We start from the raw sequence: 19,706 nt of genomic DNA, 5'->3' as shown, positions 1-19,706 counted from the left end.
TAACTTCCCCGAGGCTCGTCCCCCTCTCTGCCAGCCCAATCACGGCTGCCGTGCTCTGAAAATAAGGACAGGGAGAGCGGCCCAGCAGTAGCAGCCGCCTTTAGTTAGTCATCTTACACCCCGGAGAGGAGCACAGATTCTGCAACACACCCCATCTCCCAGACACACAGTCCTTCTAAAAAAATAAAAGATAACACTGCTTATAAAACATATATGGAGCCTGTTCTAGTTTGTACTGATGTAATATGCAGCATTATATAAATTATGAAATACTCTTCTCCGATATTGGGGACAGAAAGTGGTGTTTAATGGAAAAGCCTGACACATTTTCACTTCTTCTAAGCCTGTCTTTTTTATTGTACTTCTGCTTTTACATTATTCACAATCTAATCCCTGTTGAACGGGACTGCTGTTGTGATTTCATAGGCATTAATGCATATTTTAAAGTCTTATTTCACTTAGGCCGTAGGTTGTAAGAAGGTACTTGGAGCATTTTGAGGAGTTTCCATGTCAAATATCGATTAAATTAACATCATATTTAATATACAGAAAATCAATGTGATGGAACCTCAGGGTTTCCAGTGTAGACAAATAATTGGGATTGGTGTGGAACATAATTAAATGCATTTAGACACATTACAAAGGAAAAAATGTCATCCATTCACATGTTCCTCAGTTGGTCCCATTTCCTGATTAAGTAAGTTGTTCTTTCACCTATGGTGTGTTCGTGAGCTTGTAGTAGTCATTGGAAATAACATGGACACCACAAGACAAACAAGTTTCTGACTTTTAGGGGCGTTCAGTTCACTTGACTACAACAAAACGTGACTCAATCCATTTCAAAAATGAATTGGTTCTTCTTTGGCCCATACTGCACTCCTCCACTATGTGTAATGGTAATTCAGGCCGTTGTTTATTTGTCATCCTGCTGATTGACAAACTGAGCTGAAAACATTATGTGCTTTGCAGATTTTAACACACTTGTTCAATTTCACACATTCAGGGTGCACTGGTATGAACAGTAGCTTATATGGTGGCTATACTGGCTAATGGTCGCTAGTGTCAGAAAATATATATTGATTGTTCCCAAAAAATATTGTATGCTTAAACAAATCAGAAATGATCAAGGAACAATGCAATGATATTAGCCTTGAATACAGATTTTCAACATTTAGGCTCTGATATGAAATTATGGACACATCGATGCCAGCAATTATGTCAGTAACTTAAAAATGTCTCTGTTGTAAAATGTTGAATAAAAACAGTGTTATGTTTTTGGGGAACCAACTGTGTGTCGTTCTCGGCACACAGGGGTGCTTCCAGCCTTTGAATAATATTAGGCTAGCTAACAGGCATGTAGTACTAGCCAGTGGGCATACAGCTGTGTGTGTGTGTGTGTGTGTGTGTGTGTGTGTGTGTGTGTGTGTGTGTGTGTGTGTGTGTGTGTGTGTGTGTGTGTGTGTGTGTGTGTGTGTGTGTGTGTGTGTGTGTGTGTGTGTGTGTGTGTGTGTGTGTGTGAGTGTGTGTGAGGGAAAGACAGGAAGGCATGCCTGTCATTGGAGATGTTCTTCCACTGCATCTCCCTTGAATTCCCTCTTGGATCGACATTCCACAGTGAGGGGCAACCAACATGCACACACACACACACACACACACACACACACACACACACACACACACACACACACACACTCACACGCACACACGCACTCAGAGCTGTGTAATAGCTGTCATGCTTGCGGCCATACCATGCACTGCAGGGTGCATACTGAAAAGCAGTGCAGTGCTGCAGTGAAGCATGGACTCTCTACACCTCCCCTGTGGTGTGTATGTGCGCACGTGAGAGAGAGACTGACAGGAGAAAGAGCCGATAAAGAAAGAGAGGGGAGCGTAAAAGAAGGTGGAATGATTGATAGTGGTGCTATTTGCTCCTTCACAGTCCAGGTTAAAAGCCAGCTGTCTGTTGGTGCTAGACAGCATCAGAGCTCGTCTTGCCAACACACAACAGTGGCTCACACACACCGCACGCCTCATGACCAAAAACACAGCCTTTTCATTGCACCTGTTCAACAGATTTGGCAGTGCCATAATGATAGGGTACCCAACATAAGCCAGTCATTCAAAAGCGTTTTTTCCATCCTCTATTTTATTCACATATTCAGATATCGCTCCATTATGCAAAAAGTGTTGCCTATCAGGATAATCCGACATTCCAATACGAGCCGTTATGCGAAAGATGTCAGCTGTTTTTGAAATAGTGGTAGTCCGTACGCCGCTGTCGATCTGAGACTGACCTTTTGAACCCCGCTACTGTCAAATCGATCATCTGTAACCTTTTCATGTTCTCCAAGCCCCCCCCCTTACCCCCAACTTTCCCCTCTAGACACGAACCAGACATCATAGTGTTTATCTCATAATGGTGTATTCATGACCTTATGCAAACCTTGAAATTAGAGAAGGAAAACAAAAAAATAATATAGGGAGATTTGTGATGCCAGCCCCCAACCTCTCTTAGATACTGTTGCTATGCCTGTCAAGTTTACAATGATGGTAGCATGGTGGCAGACTAACCTCTGGATTTTGGTTCTTTTTGAATGGGTGGGTACTTGATTTGAGACAGAGTTAGTATATTTTCAGTTTGACAAAGTAAAGGCTTTTAAGGATAAGGATTTACGGACATGGATAACAAACGTAACAATAGCTTGAGTAATGTCAGCCGGGTGGCTAGAATGGAACCCTGTCAACTACACTACAATGTATCGTATTTAGATGTTTGTTTACTTCAAATCTTTAATACAGCTACAGTATCACTGACATTTACTAAATTCAGACACTTTTTAATGTGTTCTACACTTCTAGTTTTTCACTAAACAACTTTTTTTGAAAAAAACATCAACACCCCCCCATCATTTAGGCTGCTTAAAGTAATGGTCCCTTACTCATGTGCATGTGAAGACTCCCTCCCTCCCTCCCTCCCTCCCTCCCTCCCTCTACCTGCCTCTCTTTCTCCCATCTTTCTTTCTCTGCCAGCTCCCTCTCAAAGCCAGGCTTTAATTTTGATCAGCGATGAAATGATTGCTCTCCTCTTTCGATTTTTCTTTCCACCCCTCCCTCCCCACTGCAGTTGTCATAGAAACAGAAGTGTGTGTGTGTGTGTGTGTGTGTGTGTGTGTGTGTGTGTGTGTGTGTGTGTGTGTGTGTGTGTGTGTGTGTGTGTGTGTGTGTGTGTGTGTGTGTGTGTGTGTGTGTGTGTGTGTGTGTGTGTGTGTGTGTGTGTGTGAGGGTTTGTGTGCGATTGTGAGCGTCTGTGTTCCAGTCGATCCCCTCAGTGGAGAGATTTATCACCCAGACTAAGCCAGGAGGGTGTGTGTGTGTGTGTGTGTGTGTGTGTGTGTGTGTGTTTGGTGGCCAAATGTGTGCTTGTCTCTCTACCTTTGTCGCTTCCCTCTTACACAACTAAATCTTCTTCTGTATTTACACACATAACAGTATTTTAGTGTGTTTCCCCAGTTCATGTTTTTATCTGTGTGTGCCTAACAGTGTGTGTAATAGGTCTCCTGTCCCCTCATCAACCCACCCAGCACTCACACTCACACACACTCAACTGGATGATTTGAGATTGAGTGTGTTTAGTGGCTTAGGCTGGCCACAACTCTAATCCTCTGCCCTCATACAAACACAAACACACACTTGCACACTTATAAAAAGTCCCAGGTCCCTCCGCTATTAGCAGGGCAAGGGGAGTGTATGCATCAGGGTGTGTGTGTCCCTGTGTGTGCTGGTGTTGAGGGGATTGCTTAGAGACACCAGAGAGGGAAAGAGCGAAACTAACCCAATTTCCTGCTCCATTTCCTTTTCACGCGCCGGGCGTGTCCCATTCCACGGCGGGTCGGGTTGAACACCAGCCACCCTACAGCCCGGGGTCACGCCTTTTACCTCAGAGTCACACACAAGAGAGGGGGGAAGTGCTGTAAATAAATCATGTGCTCCCGCTCAAAATAACACATGGAAATGCTGCTTTGAGTAAAATAAAAGTTCACTTAAAGTTACAAGTCAGATTCATAGCCTCTCCCTTTTCGCTTTTTATTATCTATTTGGACTAATGTCCTATTGTTTCTGGAGTATGCTTGTCCTCGTACTTTTGTATAGATGAGTTCAACAACAACAACACAGTGATATCATCGCCTCGTCAACATTCAGTTTTGTTTCTTCTGGTAGCACACTAGGAACTGTCTCGGTGTCAATGAAAGATAACAATAGATTTGTTATGTTAGTGTTTACTTATTACTTGACATAGTAAATGTGACTAAAAGCAATACTATGAGTATTGTGTTCATTACTACCTTACTGATAAAAGTTATACATGAGTTACCCTCAACATATTTCTATGACGATGTATCACCACTTTAACTAAAATAGATTTTTTTAAGTCACCTTACTGTGTAAATTGTAATATTACCTAAACCTTAATACCGCTACAACGAGCTTTTAAGAAATGGCAATATTCCTGAGCTCTTGGAGCTGAAAAACGCCCTTAACAAAGTGATTATAGGTCTTTATGCTGGCCCTTTTTCAGCAAGAATGCACCAAATAAATTGGTATAAAGTATGCAACTCAGACATATCCATAGCCTTATAACCAGGGATCAAGTTGCATTGACATGCTAATAATTTCACTCCAGATATCCATCTATGTAAACTTATTAATGCAGAATTAGTCATTTAGAGCAGACAAGTAGCTTCATCTTTGCTGAAAATGTGTTTTTCAGTGGAAGCTGGTGGAAGATATTTGACATTGTCTGTCAAGCTCCATATGCTAACACCAAGGAAACAGTCCGGTGGCAGTGACAACACACACAGACACACACACCGACAGAGTCACACACAGTCACTGAGTTGCCTTGACCTAATTGAAGCCCAGCGGTCTGCCTGAGGTCATTCTCTTATACCTCCTTTATTTTAATGAGATTTTTAATTAGCATGTTAATTGCCTAACGTGATCAGCAGGGTGACTAGCTAGCTGGCTAGCTGCTGTTGGCTTCCAGCTGGGCCATAACACTGAGGCTTTCCACTCCACTGAACAAAGCCGTGCCTAGCTGAGCTTTGTTAGGCTAGCCTGGAGAGGAAATGGTGGTGAGGGAAAAACAAGTGCAGCTTTTCTACTGCCTTGTGTTGGTAAAGAAAGACCTCTGGATTTAATTATTAGTAGTTTATTCAAATTGGTTTCTATTCTCTGACGCCCGCGTGATTTTCTGCATCCCTCTCAAAGTTAGACAACAGTATCAATAGGCTCCAAAGACAGCTTACTTTAATCAGCAATGGAACCATTATTAAACTTAGTGACTTTTTTACACACACATACAGTATATAAGCTTTATTGGTGTAGCGTGAGATCAGTCTGTAGGGAACCAGACAGTCGCGGTTCAAGTCTCCATACAGACCAGAGTAAAAAGTGTGGACTGGTACTTGGAAAGGTCCAATTTCACCTCCTGGGCCCTGCCATGGTACCCTTGACTAAGGCACCTGACCCCACTGGCGCTGTACAACACTGCATTTTGTAATAGGATGGGTAAAATTCAGTGGTCAAATTTCAATGTGTATGTACAAATAAAGAGGGTTTCATTTGAAACATTATGAGCTGCTGTTACGCAGTCCTAAAGATGTTTTATACACTGTGTATTGACGTCACTTGATCAAACTGTTTATCATTTCAAAAGGACATGTATAGGGCAACTACTTGCTCTATGTGTTAATGCAGTTGTAGACATTCCTCCCCATTATAACCAGTACAAATGTGTCCCATCCCCTATCATATATCTGTGTCTAAAAAATGACTGTTATGTAGTCATGTTTCTGCATGGTGGCGATGATTGGGCAACTATACCTTCACACCAACACAAAAAGAAAACTCCTGGTTTGAAGGTCAAGGATATTGCAAATAGAAGATGTTGCAATAGTATTTCGACTTGTATACTGTGTGTAAGGAGACGAGACAAGGCTAAGCCGAGGAAAACGTACAGTACAGGAGATGAAAGGAGATGGTCGGAAAGATGGAAAGTGAAACAATGCACAGAGCGTCTCTTCCTCTGTCATGTCTTCCTGTTAGCTTCACTCTAGCAGGAACTCAGGGCTGTGTGCTTATGAGCCTCGCCTTTATAATTTACCTCTGCCAGTGCCGGCTTCTTCATTGAACCTGGCCTTCGCTGACAGACACAGACACGGAGGAGGCTTTGATTTAGCCTGGGAACATTCTCCTGTGTGTGTGTGTGTGTGTGTGTGTGTGTGTGTGTGTGTGTGTGTGTGTGTGTGTGTGTGTGTGTGTGTGTGTGTGTGTGTGTGTGTGTGTGTGTGTGTGTGTGTGTGTGTGTGTGTGTGTGTGTGTGTGTGTGTGTGTGTGTGTGTGTGTGTGTGTGTGTGTGTTGACCCCGTGATTCATTCTCTCCCTCTTTCGTTGTTCTGTCATATGCCCATCTCTCTTTCTCTCATCTGTCTTCCCCTCTATGCCTCCTGTCGTCTGCCTTGTTTTTAATCACCTCTGTCCTCTCCTCCCTCTCCAGTCAGATCTACTGTATCGAGAATGCCCACGGCCAGCTGGTGCGCGACCTGGACTTCAATCCCAACCGCCAGTACTACCTGTCAAGCTGCGGAGACGACTGCAAGGTCAAGTTCTGGGACGTCCGCAACGTCCAGGAGCCCGTCAAAACCCTGGAGGAGCACTCTCACTGGTGGGTGGATGGGTGGGGGTGTCCAGAGAGGGTCGGACAGGGGCTGGGAATGTGTACTGTGTCCTTGAACCTGATGACCGGAGTTCAAGTTTCCGTGTCCCTGAGTGTCACACTAACTAGCGTCCAGGTTTGGGTGGAGATTAATGAAGTATGACATTTTTGAACTACAGGCAGTCTTTGGACCCTCGTTCAAGATCTTCTAGGGCAATGTTAATGTCTGATAGCTGATACCATTATTTTATTTAATTTGACATTAGCTTTGTTAATTTAAGGCAGCTTTTCTTGGGGGCATATTGCAGGGAGGGCTGATTGGAAATGTTCAAGGTCCCATGAAGAGTTATCTTTTAATCATAACTTTTAATGTGATGTATTTGCTGCTTGAGTACTTATATTTTGAGTCACCTTATGTTGGGGACCAATCTAAGACCAATTATCATATCATTTGGGCTGCAGGATAGCTCAGTGTTTAGAACGGGCGGCCCATATTCGGTGTCTGCTGCCAAATACTGATGTTTTCAACGGGCTTTGGATTTGATCCTGAGGTAAATCTAAGGAAATGTCATCTCCTCTACTTCCGCTTTGACCAAAGTATCTCTCTATAAGGCACTCTCTCTCTCTCTCTCTCACCAAAAAATATCTTTAAAAAAACTGAATAATGAGAACATTTAAGTTTGAATAAGTCAAACTTATAGGTATACAAGTATTAAGAATACAAACAAAAAACAAGAGTCACATTTTTGGCTAAACCAAAGCAACTATTCTATTGTTTTAGGGTAGAAACAGACACATAAAATTCAAACCATGTAGGAAGATAACTCATAGTTAATCATATGCGGTACCCACTGCCTAAACTCCAGAAAAGGTCATCTCCTATATCTCCCTCTTTAACCACTGTATCTCAAATAAAAGCATTCTTTAGCCCCAAAAAATATCTGATGAAAAAGAAAACTTAAATTACATTCATGGCTACATACCATATATGGAGAAGGGGGATATGAGTCTTATTTGATAATATAAGTGAAGGTGACATATTTTAGGATTTATTCTTCACATTAATCTAACCAGGAAATCAACATTGTTCACGTTGTTTCTTTATCCACACACCCTTTTTGTTTAATATTGCCTTTACATATTATATTGTTCCAAATTCCAACGTTTTCTCAGAGCTCACTAAACTTGGGGCTTGGGGCCATAACATTTTATCTTAAATGTTATTAAATTCAGGATAAGATATTACAAAAATAGTTGGAAAAGAAATCTATCATATCATTACATTTTACAACTGTCTGGGGGAAAAGTAATTCTGTGTCTAATATAATTATACTGTGTTTGTGTGATGGGGAAACGTCTTTAAACACCATCGGAGTGTAGTTCAGGCACGTTCAGTAAAACTCACCAACAATAATGATAAACATGATGATAAGTCCTTTGCCACACTGTTGATTGGTTTCTGGATTTATTAATGGCTTTATCTCCTAACTAATGAAATGCCCTAACTACTGCTGGTGCAATAAAAGATAGTAATACACTAATTACTAATTAAATAGGCCGCTACCAATTCTGTCAGTAAGGATTGCATTGTGGGTGGAGCCCAGGTCCTGCACCGGCTCATCTTCGGTGAGGCTTCAGGCAATGCTCAGAGCTGAACATGGTGTACTGCAGAAGTGTGTGTGTGTGTGTGTGTGTGTGTGTGTGTGTGTGTGTGTGTGTGTGTGTGTGTGTGTGTGTGTGTGTGTGTGTGTGTGTGTGTGTGTGTGTGTGTGTGTGTGTGTGTGTGTGTGTGTGTGCCTGTGTGTACTTGTGTGTGTGTGTACATTGGAGACTCTTCTCTTGTGTGAGCTGAATAGATGATCAGTGTTTCTGCAAGCCAAACTGGGCTACTGCTGCAGCACACCAGTCCTTACCTGATAAAGGTAGACACACACAGGCACATTGTTCTATATGCACACACACATACACACACACACACACACACACACACTAGAGCGGGTGTTATCTCCAAAAGGAAGATAGACTTGGCAGACATATCCATAACTGTAGATAGCTGAAGATAGGATCTTTTCAGATAGGAGATATGTGTGTGTGTGTGTGTGTGTGTGTGTGTGTGTGTGTGTGTGTGTGTGTGTGTGTGTGTGTGTGTGTGTGTGTGTGTGTGTGTGTGTGTGTGTGTGTGTGTGTGTGTGTGTGTGCCACCATATTATCTGTGTTTTTGCAAGGACTCTCTTTTTATCTCTATATGTGGCTACATGCATTTGTGTGTATTCCAGCATTTCTATACACCATATGCATACGCCTGTGTGTATTTGTCCACTTATCTTCAGCGCGATGAATATACGTGTGTGGGTGTTTCCGTTTGTGTCGGTTGTGCGCTCTCATTTTTTCGGAACGCAGCCAGGATATGGCCTCGGGGCTGCTGGGGGTATTAGGGACTATTTTTTAGCAGGGAAGCGGATTAGGGGAGCGCGGGGAACGGCGTGGCCGAGGCTGATTTCCTGTCAACAGCCTCCGTTATCCCTCAATCCCTCCCTGTGAGGGAACTGGGACCGCACTGTGAGCTGCGCCCCGGGCTCACAGAGAGGGAGAGAGACATAGAGAAACACAAAAAGAGAATGAAAGGGAGGATGAAAAATAGCAGGAAGGGGAGACGGTGGTGACAATCGGAAAAAATTGAAAGAGGGGGACAAAAATAGAGAGGGGAGAGGTGAGGGAGAATTGAATTGGAGAAAGCGGAACTGGGCAACAAATAAAACCAGGATCAGAGAGTTTAGGATTGTGATCAGGAAGCCTAAATATAGACTGTGCCAAATCCTCATTATTGGCATCTGAGTATACTCAGAAAGGCATAATATGAAGCGAATCCCAATGAGAACGCTGAATTTTCTCCACGATTTGTGTGGGCAAGAGTGTTTCAATTGATTTATTTAACCTTTATTCAACCCAGAAAATCTCACTGAGATTAAAGCAATGAGAGTTCTGGCCAAGATAGTCAGCAGCACAGTTACAGGCACAAATTAAAAACAATAACAAAGAACATGTATGGTCACGATCAGGATCACTATGATAAAAAGCATCTTTTTGTTCTTCTCGGTCATTAAGGAGCACTTTAAAGTTGATGGAGAGACCAGCTCCCTGTGTTTCAGTTCATGTTGCAGCTGGTTCCAAGCAGACGGAGCAGCGTACCCTTTTCCCCAGCTCGGTGTGGACCTTCGGGACAAAATAAAAGGTTGACAGGTTCCTTTACTTTTCTGACAGATGTAGTGTACAAATATGGTGGACGAGCACCAAGAATAGCCTTTTATATAAGGGGGTTCCAATGTATTTGTTTACAGATGGTCAGGGCAGACCATCCAACCCATGCATGAAAACAAGAACGGTAGGTTAGGGTTTTAGGATGGACCTAACCCTAACCCTTTGCACAGAATTTTGAACACTGGCAAAAACATACATCACTTTGGACCCTCTTAAATGTCCTGCACCTCCTCGCATCACTGCATTATTAAATATCGGATGCATGTGTGGTGTGTTTTTGTCCCAGGGTATGGAGCGTCCGCTACAACCACAGCCATGACCAGCTGGTGTTGACAGCAAGCAGTGACAGCCGTCTGATCCTCTCCAACATGGTGTCCATCTCCTCAGAGCCTTTCGGACACTTGGTGGACGATGAGGAGCTCAGCGAGGGGGAGGAGAACCACCAGGAGGACAAGTAAGAGCAACTAAAAGGTCTACTTAGGAAAGGAAATGTAGTGATACCACGCCTTAATGCATTAAAACATAGTTATAATGCTTTATAATCCTGTATACTCCTGTATAATAGTCATAAGCACTCATAAATCTTCATTAGGCTTTACATCAATATTTATATAACATTATAAATTGTTTTATAATGACTTATAAGGTCAGGAATCATAGTACTTCCTAATTGGCCTTTTTATTTAACAACCCTTCATATGAAGGTCTCGTCTATAATGCATCATAAGCACATTCGTAGGAAATGATAATGCATTTATAAGGCTTTATAAAATTCATTTCTGCAATAATGCACACCAATTCATAACAAAATTATAAAGTATATTAAGTGGTGACCCTGGTTTGGTATTCATATTGCTTAATATGCTATTTTTACTTTTTGTTTTAACTTTTATTTACCTGCTTTTGTCACTTTGGCATTGTGTCGTGATGCATGATGGGTGAATATATAATACATTATTTCCACTGCTTATTATACTTTATATGCCTTCTTTAAAGTTGTTATGCTTGATTCTACCCATTTACATTATAATGTTTTATTCTTTATAATGTTTCATAGACATGACCTTCATATTTCTTTGCAAGAGTCCTAGTAAATTATAATTCCCATAGTTTTTTGACATAATATATATTTTATTATGCATAAATATATAAGGTATAATCATACAGTATAGTATGTTGAAAGTACAAATTATTATTTGCATGTCAGTGAACGACCAACAATAAGGAAGTATCATGATACTCGACCTTATAAGCATCATGAATATTTGTTAATGCTTTTAAGGGTAATGATGCCTCGCACGGGCGGACTATAATGCATTATAAACATGAGCGTCATTGAAAACGTTATAACTCCAATGCATTTCAAGATGACACCTCTTCTTTCTCCGAGCATCCCCTTATTACCTTGGGATCCATTAACGTCCCTTATCCTCCTAAAAGTGTTTGGAAGTTGATTCCCATTTTTTAGTTTTGATTCTATATTTTAAAGTGGAGAAGATTTATTTAACTGTGTTAAAGGGAGAGTTTGTATCTTTTGAGGTGGGGTGGTATGGGGTACTCATCAAAAGTCGGTGTGTTGTCTACAGAAGATGGAGGCAGAATTTTACTTTGTAGAGTGCGGGAAATGTGCTGGTCTTATCCCTCGGCACATTAGTTTGTTTGTGTTATTGTATGCCTTACAAATTTAGTAAATACACTGACTTTGGACAGGTACCCCACACATCCTCACAATAATACATCCAAACTATCTGTTTAAAGGGGCCCTACTATGCTTTTTGGGGTTTTCCCTTTCCTGGTATTCAAAGGCTAAAATCCCACCGTTTCTAAGGCAGTATGACAAAAATAAAGACCTTTTTGAACATTAAAGCATGCAAACATATCACAGTGGAGGAACAAAATACAAATATGAAGCTAAAATGTAGCACCATAGGGCCCCTTTAAGGCACAGACAGTCATCTTTCACCTCCTCATAGATGTTGTTTTGTAAATTATACATCTCTAGTTTCCGGCCACAAGGAGCCTAATGAAACCCACAGTGAGATATATCAGCATATAAAGAAATATACCATGTATTTGAACTGTTCATTCGATATTAGTGCCCTGAAGATTTGAGCTGACTGCCTGAACCTTCACTTTCACACTCTTTAAGACCAAGTGGAGACGCAAAACATTGACAAATATTACTGTCAAAACAATTCTGGAGTTGGGTAGTGGTTACTATTCAGTACTTTTTAAATCTGCCACTGTCCTCCATCCGCTATGGTCTAATTCAGGCTCTTATCTATGACTACCAGCTCTTACACTCAATGACTGACTCTCATGCACAATTATCAACTCTTCTCCCTAATCACCAGCACTCAGCTTTGTTTGAACCCTTCCACTATACTGATTGACCCCTCTTGTGTGTATGGTACGTGTCCACTCCACACGGTACCTGGACACTACAGGCAGGACTCCTCCAGTGGTGGGACTATCTTCAGGAATTTGATGGTTGATTTTAAAACGAAATTCAAAGATCATGACCCTTCTCAATATAACCAAGCAGAGGAGGATAGGGTTTTAACTCTCTAAAGGAATGAGTTCTCAGTTTTACAATTAAACAGCTCATCACTATGTCTTCATACAGAAGTAGATATTTTTTTTTATATCTTAGGAAGTATTCTTTAAAAAAATAATCCCTTATATGGTGTGCTGCTGATAGGCAATTGGAGGTTAGGGTTAGTAAAAACTGGACCGATACAGTATGCCTCTTCTTTTAAAAAGTGTTTAGTCCCAGTGAAATGCAATACATCACCTAAAACAGTTTGAACAATAACTGAACATTGTTAAATTCATGAAAGTGGGATTTATTGCAGGACTTTTGACGTGGATTCGGTTTGAATCCCCATTTTCGATGAATTACTTTAAGGCATATGTACCTTAAAAACAACTGAGTCACTATTTCTCAGCTAGAAATGAAGGTTATCTCATTGAAGTAAACAATAATTTCTTTAGGGGAACTGTCTATTGAAATGATCCTTAATGACCTTGCAATACTTTAGGCTAACTGAAGCAGAGTCCAGTGTTTTGTAGCATCAGCCAAGTGCTCATATCACTTCTTGTTTTTTTTTCCCCCCCAATGAGTCGAGCAGAGCACTTAAGAGTGTTTTTATTTTAGGCTGCTGGCCAGAGGGAGCAGCTACTGTCTGTGTGAAACAGTTTGTGTGGGAAATAAATCCAAAATATGTATGTCACTGTTTTCCCTCAGGACTACTTACAGTACAGCGGTGGGTTTGGGAGAAACCTGGGATGGCAATAACGCTAGATAATAATTCTTAAATTGTATTTTTTGTCAAGTCGTTGTAGCAGTGGGAGAAATGTCTCAGCAATACAGGCAAACTATCCAATCCTCAGCAGGAACTGGAGTGTGTTGGACACCAACTTTTCAAAGAATATATACCGATACAAACAGAAGTATTGTGTTTGTAAGAGTATACGTATTACCACTTTTTTTTAGAGCTGATGACAGGAATTACTGAACAGGCCTATGGAGCCCAGGGGCCAAAGGACTCATGGGTCTGACTAATAAAATTTCCCTGAAAAGACACAAAATGACCACAAAGAGACGCCTAATGACTGAAATTAAATGGATACAATAAAAAACATACACATAACGACTACAGAAAACCCCAAAAGGACTACATGGAGACTAAAAATGTCTAAAGCGACCCAAAATAACCACAAAGAGACACAGTGACCACAAACATATAAAAATAGATGAATATCGACTTAAAGGAGATGCAAAAAAAGCACAAAGAGACTGAAAATGCCTTCCCAAACTCAACAAAAGACTTCCAAAACGATCACAGGGATGCAAAATTACTAAGAGACATGCAAAATCATTAAAAAGAAGATGTAAAATAACCACAAACAGATGTAAAACAACCACAAAATGACCAAAAACACATTCAAAAATGATTACAAAGGGAACCAAAATGATTTAAAATTAGCCTTCATATAGTATTCCAACGTCATTTGTACATGGGTGGTAAAAGCATACAGAGACCTGGATGCAACATGTGAAGAATTGCTCTGCCAGTGGTCATAGCTCATCTCTGTGTCATGTGTGATTCAGGGGTAAGGAGCCCCTGAAGGACAGCGTGGTGTCTACCTACGAGGAACATGAAGACAGCGTGTATGCTGCGGAGTGGTCATCAGCAGACCCCTGGCTCTTCGCCTCGCTCAGCTACGATGGCCGCCTCGTCATCAACAGGGTCCCCCGTGCCCTCAAGTACCGCATCCTGCTCTGAGTAGTGACACATCTGTACACGTGTGATGCGGCAAGAAGCTTAAGAAATGACATTCCATTATAACTTGGCACAGTAAGTGCGCTGTGAAGACACTGCATGTGCTCTTAAGGGCAGCAATGGTAAAAAGCGTCTGTGTGTGTGTGTGTGTGTGTGTGAGATGTAAATACACTGTAGCCCATATGGTTCAATGATAACTGTTAACAATAAAATATAAATCAAAGTTTAAAAAAAATCTGTACTTTTTCTTTTCCTCATGGCATAATTCCATAAGGTCTAGAATAAAGGTTAAAATATTATATCCTGTTGCTTTTGACCCCTTTTTTTATCATTTATATATTATCCGGTTAAAAATACAGGTATTTACTAGTGCTTAGTTATTATTACAACTGCTACAGTTATAAAATACAGCTGAAGATATTTGATCATAGAACACCATATTTATTGGCCACTTGGGGGCAGCAGAACAAGCTGTGACATATTATCACATTAGAAAGTCAATAGGGCAAACAGTTGCTTATTTGCACATGCAGCAAACACATCTTTTTAGGGATCTTTTTTCTGACCACCTCAACCTGCTCCAAAGAAAGTTATTTTTTGCTCGGCAGTCTGAACAACTACAGTGCATTTGCGGGATGTAAAACCAAAGCAGTTAGCTGAAAGACACTCAAAGGCAGCGTTTGGTAATAATTTAGTAATTAATAAAAATACTAATTGTGTCAATAACTAATAAGGAGTGCTGCTCACAATACATTGGTAAAGATCAGAGCATTATCGAAATGTTAAGTAAAGAAACATATTTAAACACAAATACGCAGCCCATTCCCCGCTTCGGTGACATCATATTTTTGGATGTGGCCACACTAAGACATGAAGCGTTCAATCACAGAGTTCAGCACTTTTTTGTTGTATTTTCTGTAATGATTGTGATTCAGTTTTTACTCATTAAGATGTAACGGTTTGACCTGATGGACAAACTAATTAACAACCCTACTTACCTTCTGTAGATTTTCTCCACTTTCACCATCCCTTCTCTTCTTCCTCGTCCTCCTCTCTGCTTCCCCTGCTCTTCACTCTTCTCTCTCCGCTCCTCCCACCATACAGTGTGTGTTGAGTTTGGTCAATAGTGACAGTCCGAGCCTCTGTTATGGCAGACACCATTGACAGGCCTTGTAATTGCAGCTTGGCTCCATGCATCACACATTCACACACACACGCCAGTGCCAAGGGAGGGGCACAGGCTCTTCATTAGCTATGCCAGTTGGGGCAGGCAGTGCTGTGGCTGAATACAGAGTATATTCAGCTATCTAATCAGAGAAGCTGCTCACAGAGACACACAAAAACACAAAGAGCTGCACACACACACACACACACACACACACACACACACACACACACACGCACACACAGCCCTTGTTACCCTGCAGTCAATTATTGAGAGGAGGGATTAGGGTGTAGATACAGAGAAGCGGTAAGCGCTGAAAAGGTAATCGCTGAATATCACCCATCTGGAAACTTGTGATGCTTGTCACACACATGCAGAGAGACACACACATGCAGCACTCATTGTCACTGTCTTCTGGGTACCAGTGTATGAGGAGATGTGACAATGACAAGCGTGCGTGCCGGGCTATGTGTGTGTGTTTCTGTATGTTAAGGCTATATAGCAGTTGATGAGATGAAGTAGATAAATTTCTTTTCATCTACAGAATATCTAGCGTGTGATTTGAGTGGCTGTGACCAATCAGTTAATCCACCTGCTAATAACGGCTGAGTATTTGCATGTGAGTCGATGAATGGACCTGTTTAGTATTCCTGAATGGCGCGGCCCCGACAAATTACACTGAGTATGATGCATCGATAGTCAATGTGGAGATTTTGAGACGTGTTATTGCTGACACCATAAATACCCAAATACAGGCTACAGCATTTTCGATGCCAACAAAAGGTGTGTTTTTATCCACCTGGTTTTACACACTTTCTCAATTTGTGCATAAAGAAAATGCAGAAAATGCTCCAGAAACACATACAAAAAAAAACAATACTGAAATATGGAAAACACGTTTTATGCTTAGCTAAACAGGAGATGTAACACTGTAGATAAAAGCAAAATGTTAGGGAAACACATTTAGTGAATAAATTATGATGTAAATTAAATGTGTCTTTCATTTCAGGAATCGCTGAAGAGACAAAAAATAGCATCAGATTTACAAAAAAATTACATTTTGTTGTTTTCATCGGTTTAATCGTATCTTTCGTAATCGTTCCACACATTTAAACAAAAAAATCATACATTTAAATGAAGATTCAATGTTTTTTTTCATTTTTGCGGTCCCTTAACATCATGCACAAATATAGAATGAGGCAGTAATCTAATTCTTGTGTAATTTACATGTCATTTACATTATCCACCAACATCTTACAGCGTAACTTATAAGGGAAACATTGACCTCATGCAAATTTAAACACTTTCTATATATAATAATTCCCAAAAGATATAACATTGAAAGTGGAATATACTTGCATACGTACATGCACACTGAAATCGAAACCAATGGTGTCTATAAGGAACCTAATATACAAACAGTGTTTAATAATGCAAAATAAATGTCTTGATCTGTAACTTTAAACAATGTTTTGAATAAATCATAATATTGTATTTTCCACACATTGAAGCACAATATTCACAGATCCTGTTTTAACCATCACGTGTTTTGCAATGTGTAGTGGCAATATCACAAATTTAGAATCTGCACTAATGGCATAACATTTTTTTTTTAAAGATTTTCTTTTAGTGTCCATGTAGGATAAACATTACAGGGTAAATCTCATAAACACATCCAGGTTGGAAGAAACTCTTATAAACTTGGAAAATGTGTTCTTCTTTTTTTTATTTACATGTCATTTTCATTATCCACCAATATCTTAAAGCATGATGAACTAGAAAAACACATCGGCCTGATGCAAATTTAAAAGCATTTACGCTTTTTAAATAAATATATACACACTTAAATGCAAGCCAATGTAGTTCATCCCATATACAGTACGTCACTTAAAATACAAAGAAATGCATAAACTGACGAGACCTTTTTACCTGCATTTATCGACAAAATGATACAAAACCATTCCATTTTTAAGGAAATCAATTTAGTTGCCAATGCAAGATAGGTGGTGTTGGAATATGCAGAAAAATGTGTTCCATACTGGGAAAATTGATGTTAACGCCCCCTGAAATAGGAAGAACACTTTGGCTTACATTTTAATGGCCCACCTGAAACGTTTCCCATGCTCACCGTTGTTAAGTAACTACTGTAAACACTGAGCAATAAAATAGGCCTTCAGCACATTTTCTTTATAGCGTCCATGTTGTTTCTACATTATGACTTAAAGCACTGAGGAACCGTGCCGGCCGTTGAAGCACCACAAATACTTTCCCCATTGACTTACATTGTGCAAGAGACTTCTGTAAATCAGCAGATTTTTTTTTTCTTCCAAATATTTGAATGAGCCGACTAGGAGATTAAAGGCCATGCTTATGGAAAAACGCAAGCGCACATGCTCTATGGGCCCAGATAGGGTACTTTGGAAATCTACAGTTGCTCCATTTTTGGCTTCATGAGCCACTGAGCAACTTTCATAGGAATTAACAGTGCCCCGCCTCCTTCTGTATCCAGTTTTTTCATACATCCATGCTTAAACCTCATGAACATAAAGAAATCAGAAGAAAGGCTTCCAAACCAGAATAACACCATCTGGGTTCCTCACTTCAAGTGATGCCTCTGAGTAAATGTAGCTCTTTGATTCATAGTTAATATATTTCGGTGATTGCTGCTTTGAACAGAAGCACAGACACATCTTAGGTGTCATTTTTAACATTAAGAATGAAACATTTCCCTTCGGTTGACCTATAATTCCACCTAAGGCCCCGCTACAACCCAAGCACTATATAGAACCTACATATGTTCCATTAGATAGAAGCCAAGACATCTGCGTGGCAGTTGCCATGGGTTAGTCTCCTCTCTCTAGCGTGCCATCTCCCCTCCCTTCCCGAACCACCCACAGCCTCGGCTCAGAGACCTATAGCAACAGAGAGCTGCTGCAACACAAGAATCCAGCATGTCATCACCTGCAGTCACATGACCAGGTGCTTTACGTGCCAGGTGCCCCGGCTTCCTTTAGGTCATATGCCTCTTGACCGGGAATAAGAGATGACAGTGAGGTTGTGGTTGCTGGCAGACTCAGGTGACTGGGAAGGAACTCACATGAAACGGAGAGAAAATGACCGAAATATTGATGTGTCTGAGAAATATAGGGTGTTGTTTTTTTCAACAAAAAAAGGGACATAACTGGAATATACGTTAACTATGTGAGGAAAAATGATGGATGCTCTCTCACTGGAAGGATGAAATGAAATGTATGATGTTTGAGAGATCAGTGGGCAGAGGGTCTATATTTATGTATTCTTTCCATTGTGTCTCACTGTAAATGCCATCGATGATGCAAGCTGTTTTCTATACACTTTGTTATTTTTACTCCACACATCAGACATGTGTCTCGCACAGGAAATGCAGCACACTTCTGAAACACAAGTGTTTGTGTAACGCCTTGAATGGCGGTAATTGTACCTGAGGGTCACCTGGGTGCCGTCCTCAAAGGGTGGAGGCGGAATTGGATTCAGCTGCTGAGGAAATTAAATATAAAAAAAAAATAGATTTCATTTAATTATTTATTCATGTTGGCGATGCAATATGGAGCCACCTGGGGTGTTTGTGTGTTTGTGTGTGTGAGCGGGGGTTTCAGGTGATTATTACCTCGGAGATTTTGACTCATTTGCATGGAGGGGGATTTATATGACCCCTTGAAATGGAAATTATGCACAATCACGACGCTCTCCACAGCAAGAGGGGGGAGAAAGACAAAGAAAAGAAAGAGTGACTGATGGCAGCAGAAGGGGGGCTTTGGAGAGATGGCGCCCATGGAAGAGGAAGAGAATGGCATGACCAAGAAAGGGATGTTGAGGATTGTATGTGAGTGTATGTGTGAGTATGAAAGATTTGACCGAGTGTGTGTGGTCCTCCACGGGGTTGATGGCGGGCTTAATGACTTTCAGAATCACGCAGTTGTGTTTCTGTTCTTTAATTCATGTTTTCCAAATACTATATGACTCCTGATCTTGAAGGGATTCAAGATCTGCTCAAGAACACGGTAAGGCAAACAGTTGCTAACATGGGCCGGAATAAGGCAGTCCACAGTGCATTTGAAATACGTATAAAAGGATAAGTTTTACTGTGCAGCCTTTGCCTGTAGAGGACTGAAAATAAACAAGCCATTTGAAATGTGCAGGGATTTACAGATAATCTGTTAAATGTTATCCCACTTGCAGCCGCAGTGTGATCTTTGTTCGTGCATTCTCTAGCTTTTTGCTCCGTAGCAGTGGAAACCCCATG

The 19,706-nt window shown here is 40.9% G+C and overlaps 1 protein-coding gene across 1 annotated transcript in view; it reads left to right on the top strand.

Annotated features, from left to right (window-relative positions):
* Window positions 1-14,558, top strand: part of eipr1 (EARP complex and GARP complex interacting protein 1) — a 44,227-nt gene extending 29,669 nt beyond the window's left edge. Inside the window, exons 7-9 of the mRNA XM_063908495.1 lie at window positions 6,557-6,724; window positions 10,260-10,427; window positions 14,088-14,558. Of these exons, the coding sequence (XP_063764565.1) occupies window positions 6,557-6,724; window positions 10,260-10,427; window positions 14,088-14,262 (511 nt within the window). The 3' untranslated portion in view covers window positions 14,263-14,558. The remainder of the gene's footprint in view (window positions 1-6,556; window positions 6,725-10,259; window positions 10,428-14,087) is intronic.
* The last annotated feature ends 5,148 nt before the right edge of the window (window positions 14,559-19,706 follow it).

This window comes from Eleginops maclovinus, chromosome 19 (genome assembly GCF_036324505.1).
Source record: "Eleginops maclovinus isolate JMC-PN-2008 ecotype Puerto Natales chromosome 19, JC_Emac_rtc_rv5, whole genome shotgun sequence".
Classification (NCBI taxonomy): Eukaryota; Metazoa; Chordata; class Actinopteri; order Perciformes; family Eleginopidae; genus Eleginops; species Eleginops maclovinus.
The sequence above is the reverse complement of the archived record's forward strand: the minus strand, read 5'-3'. Positions and strand labels throughout refer to the sequence as shown.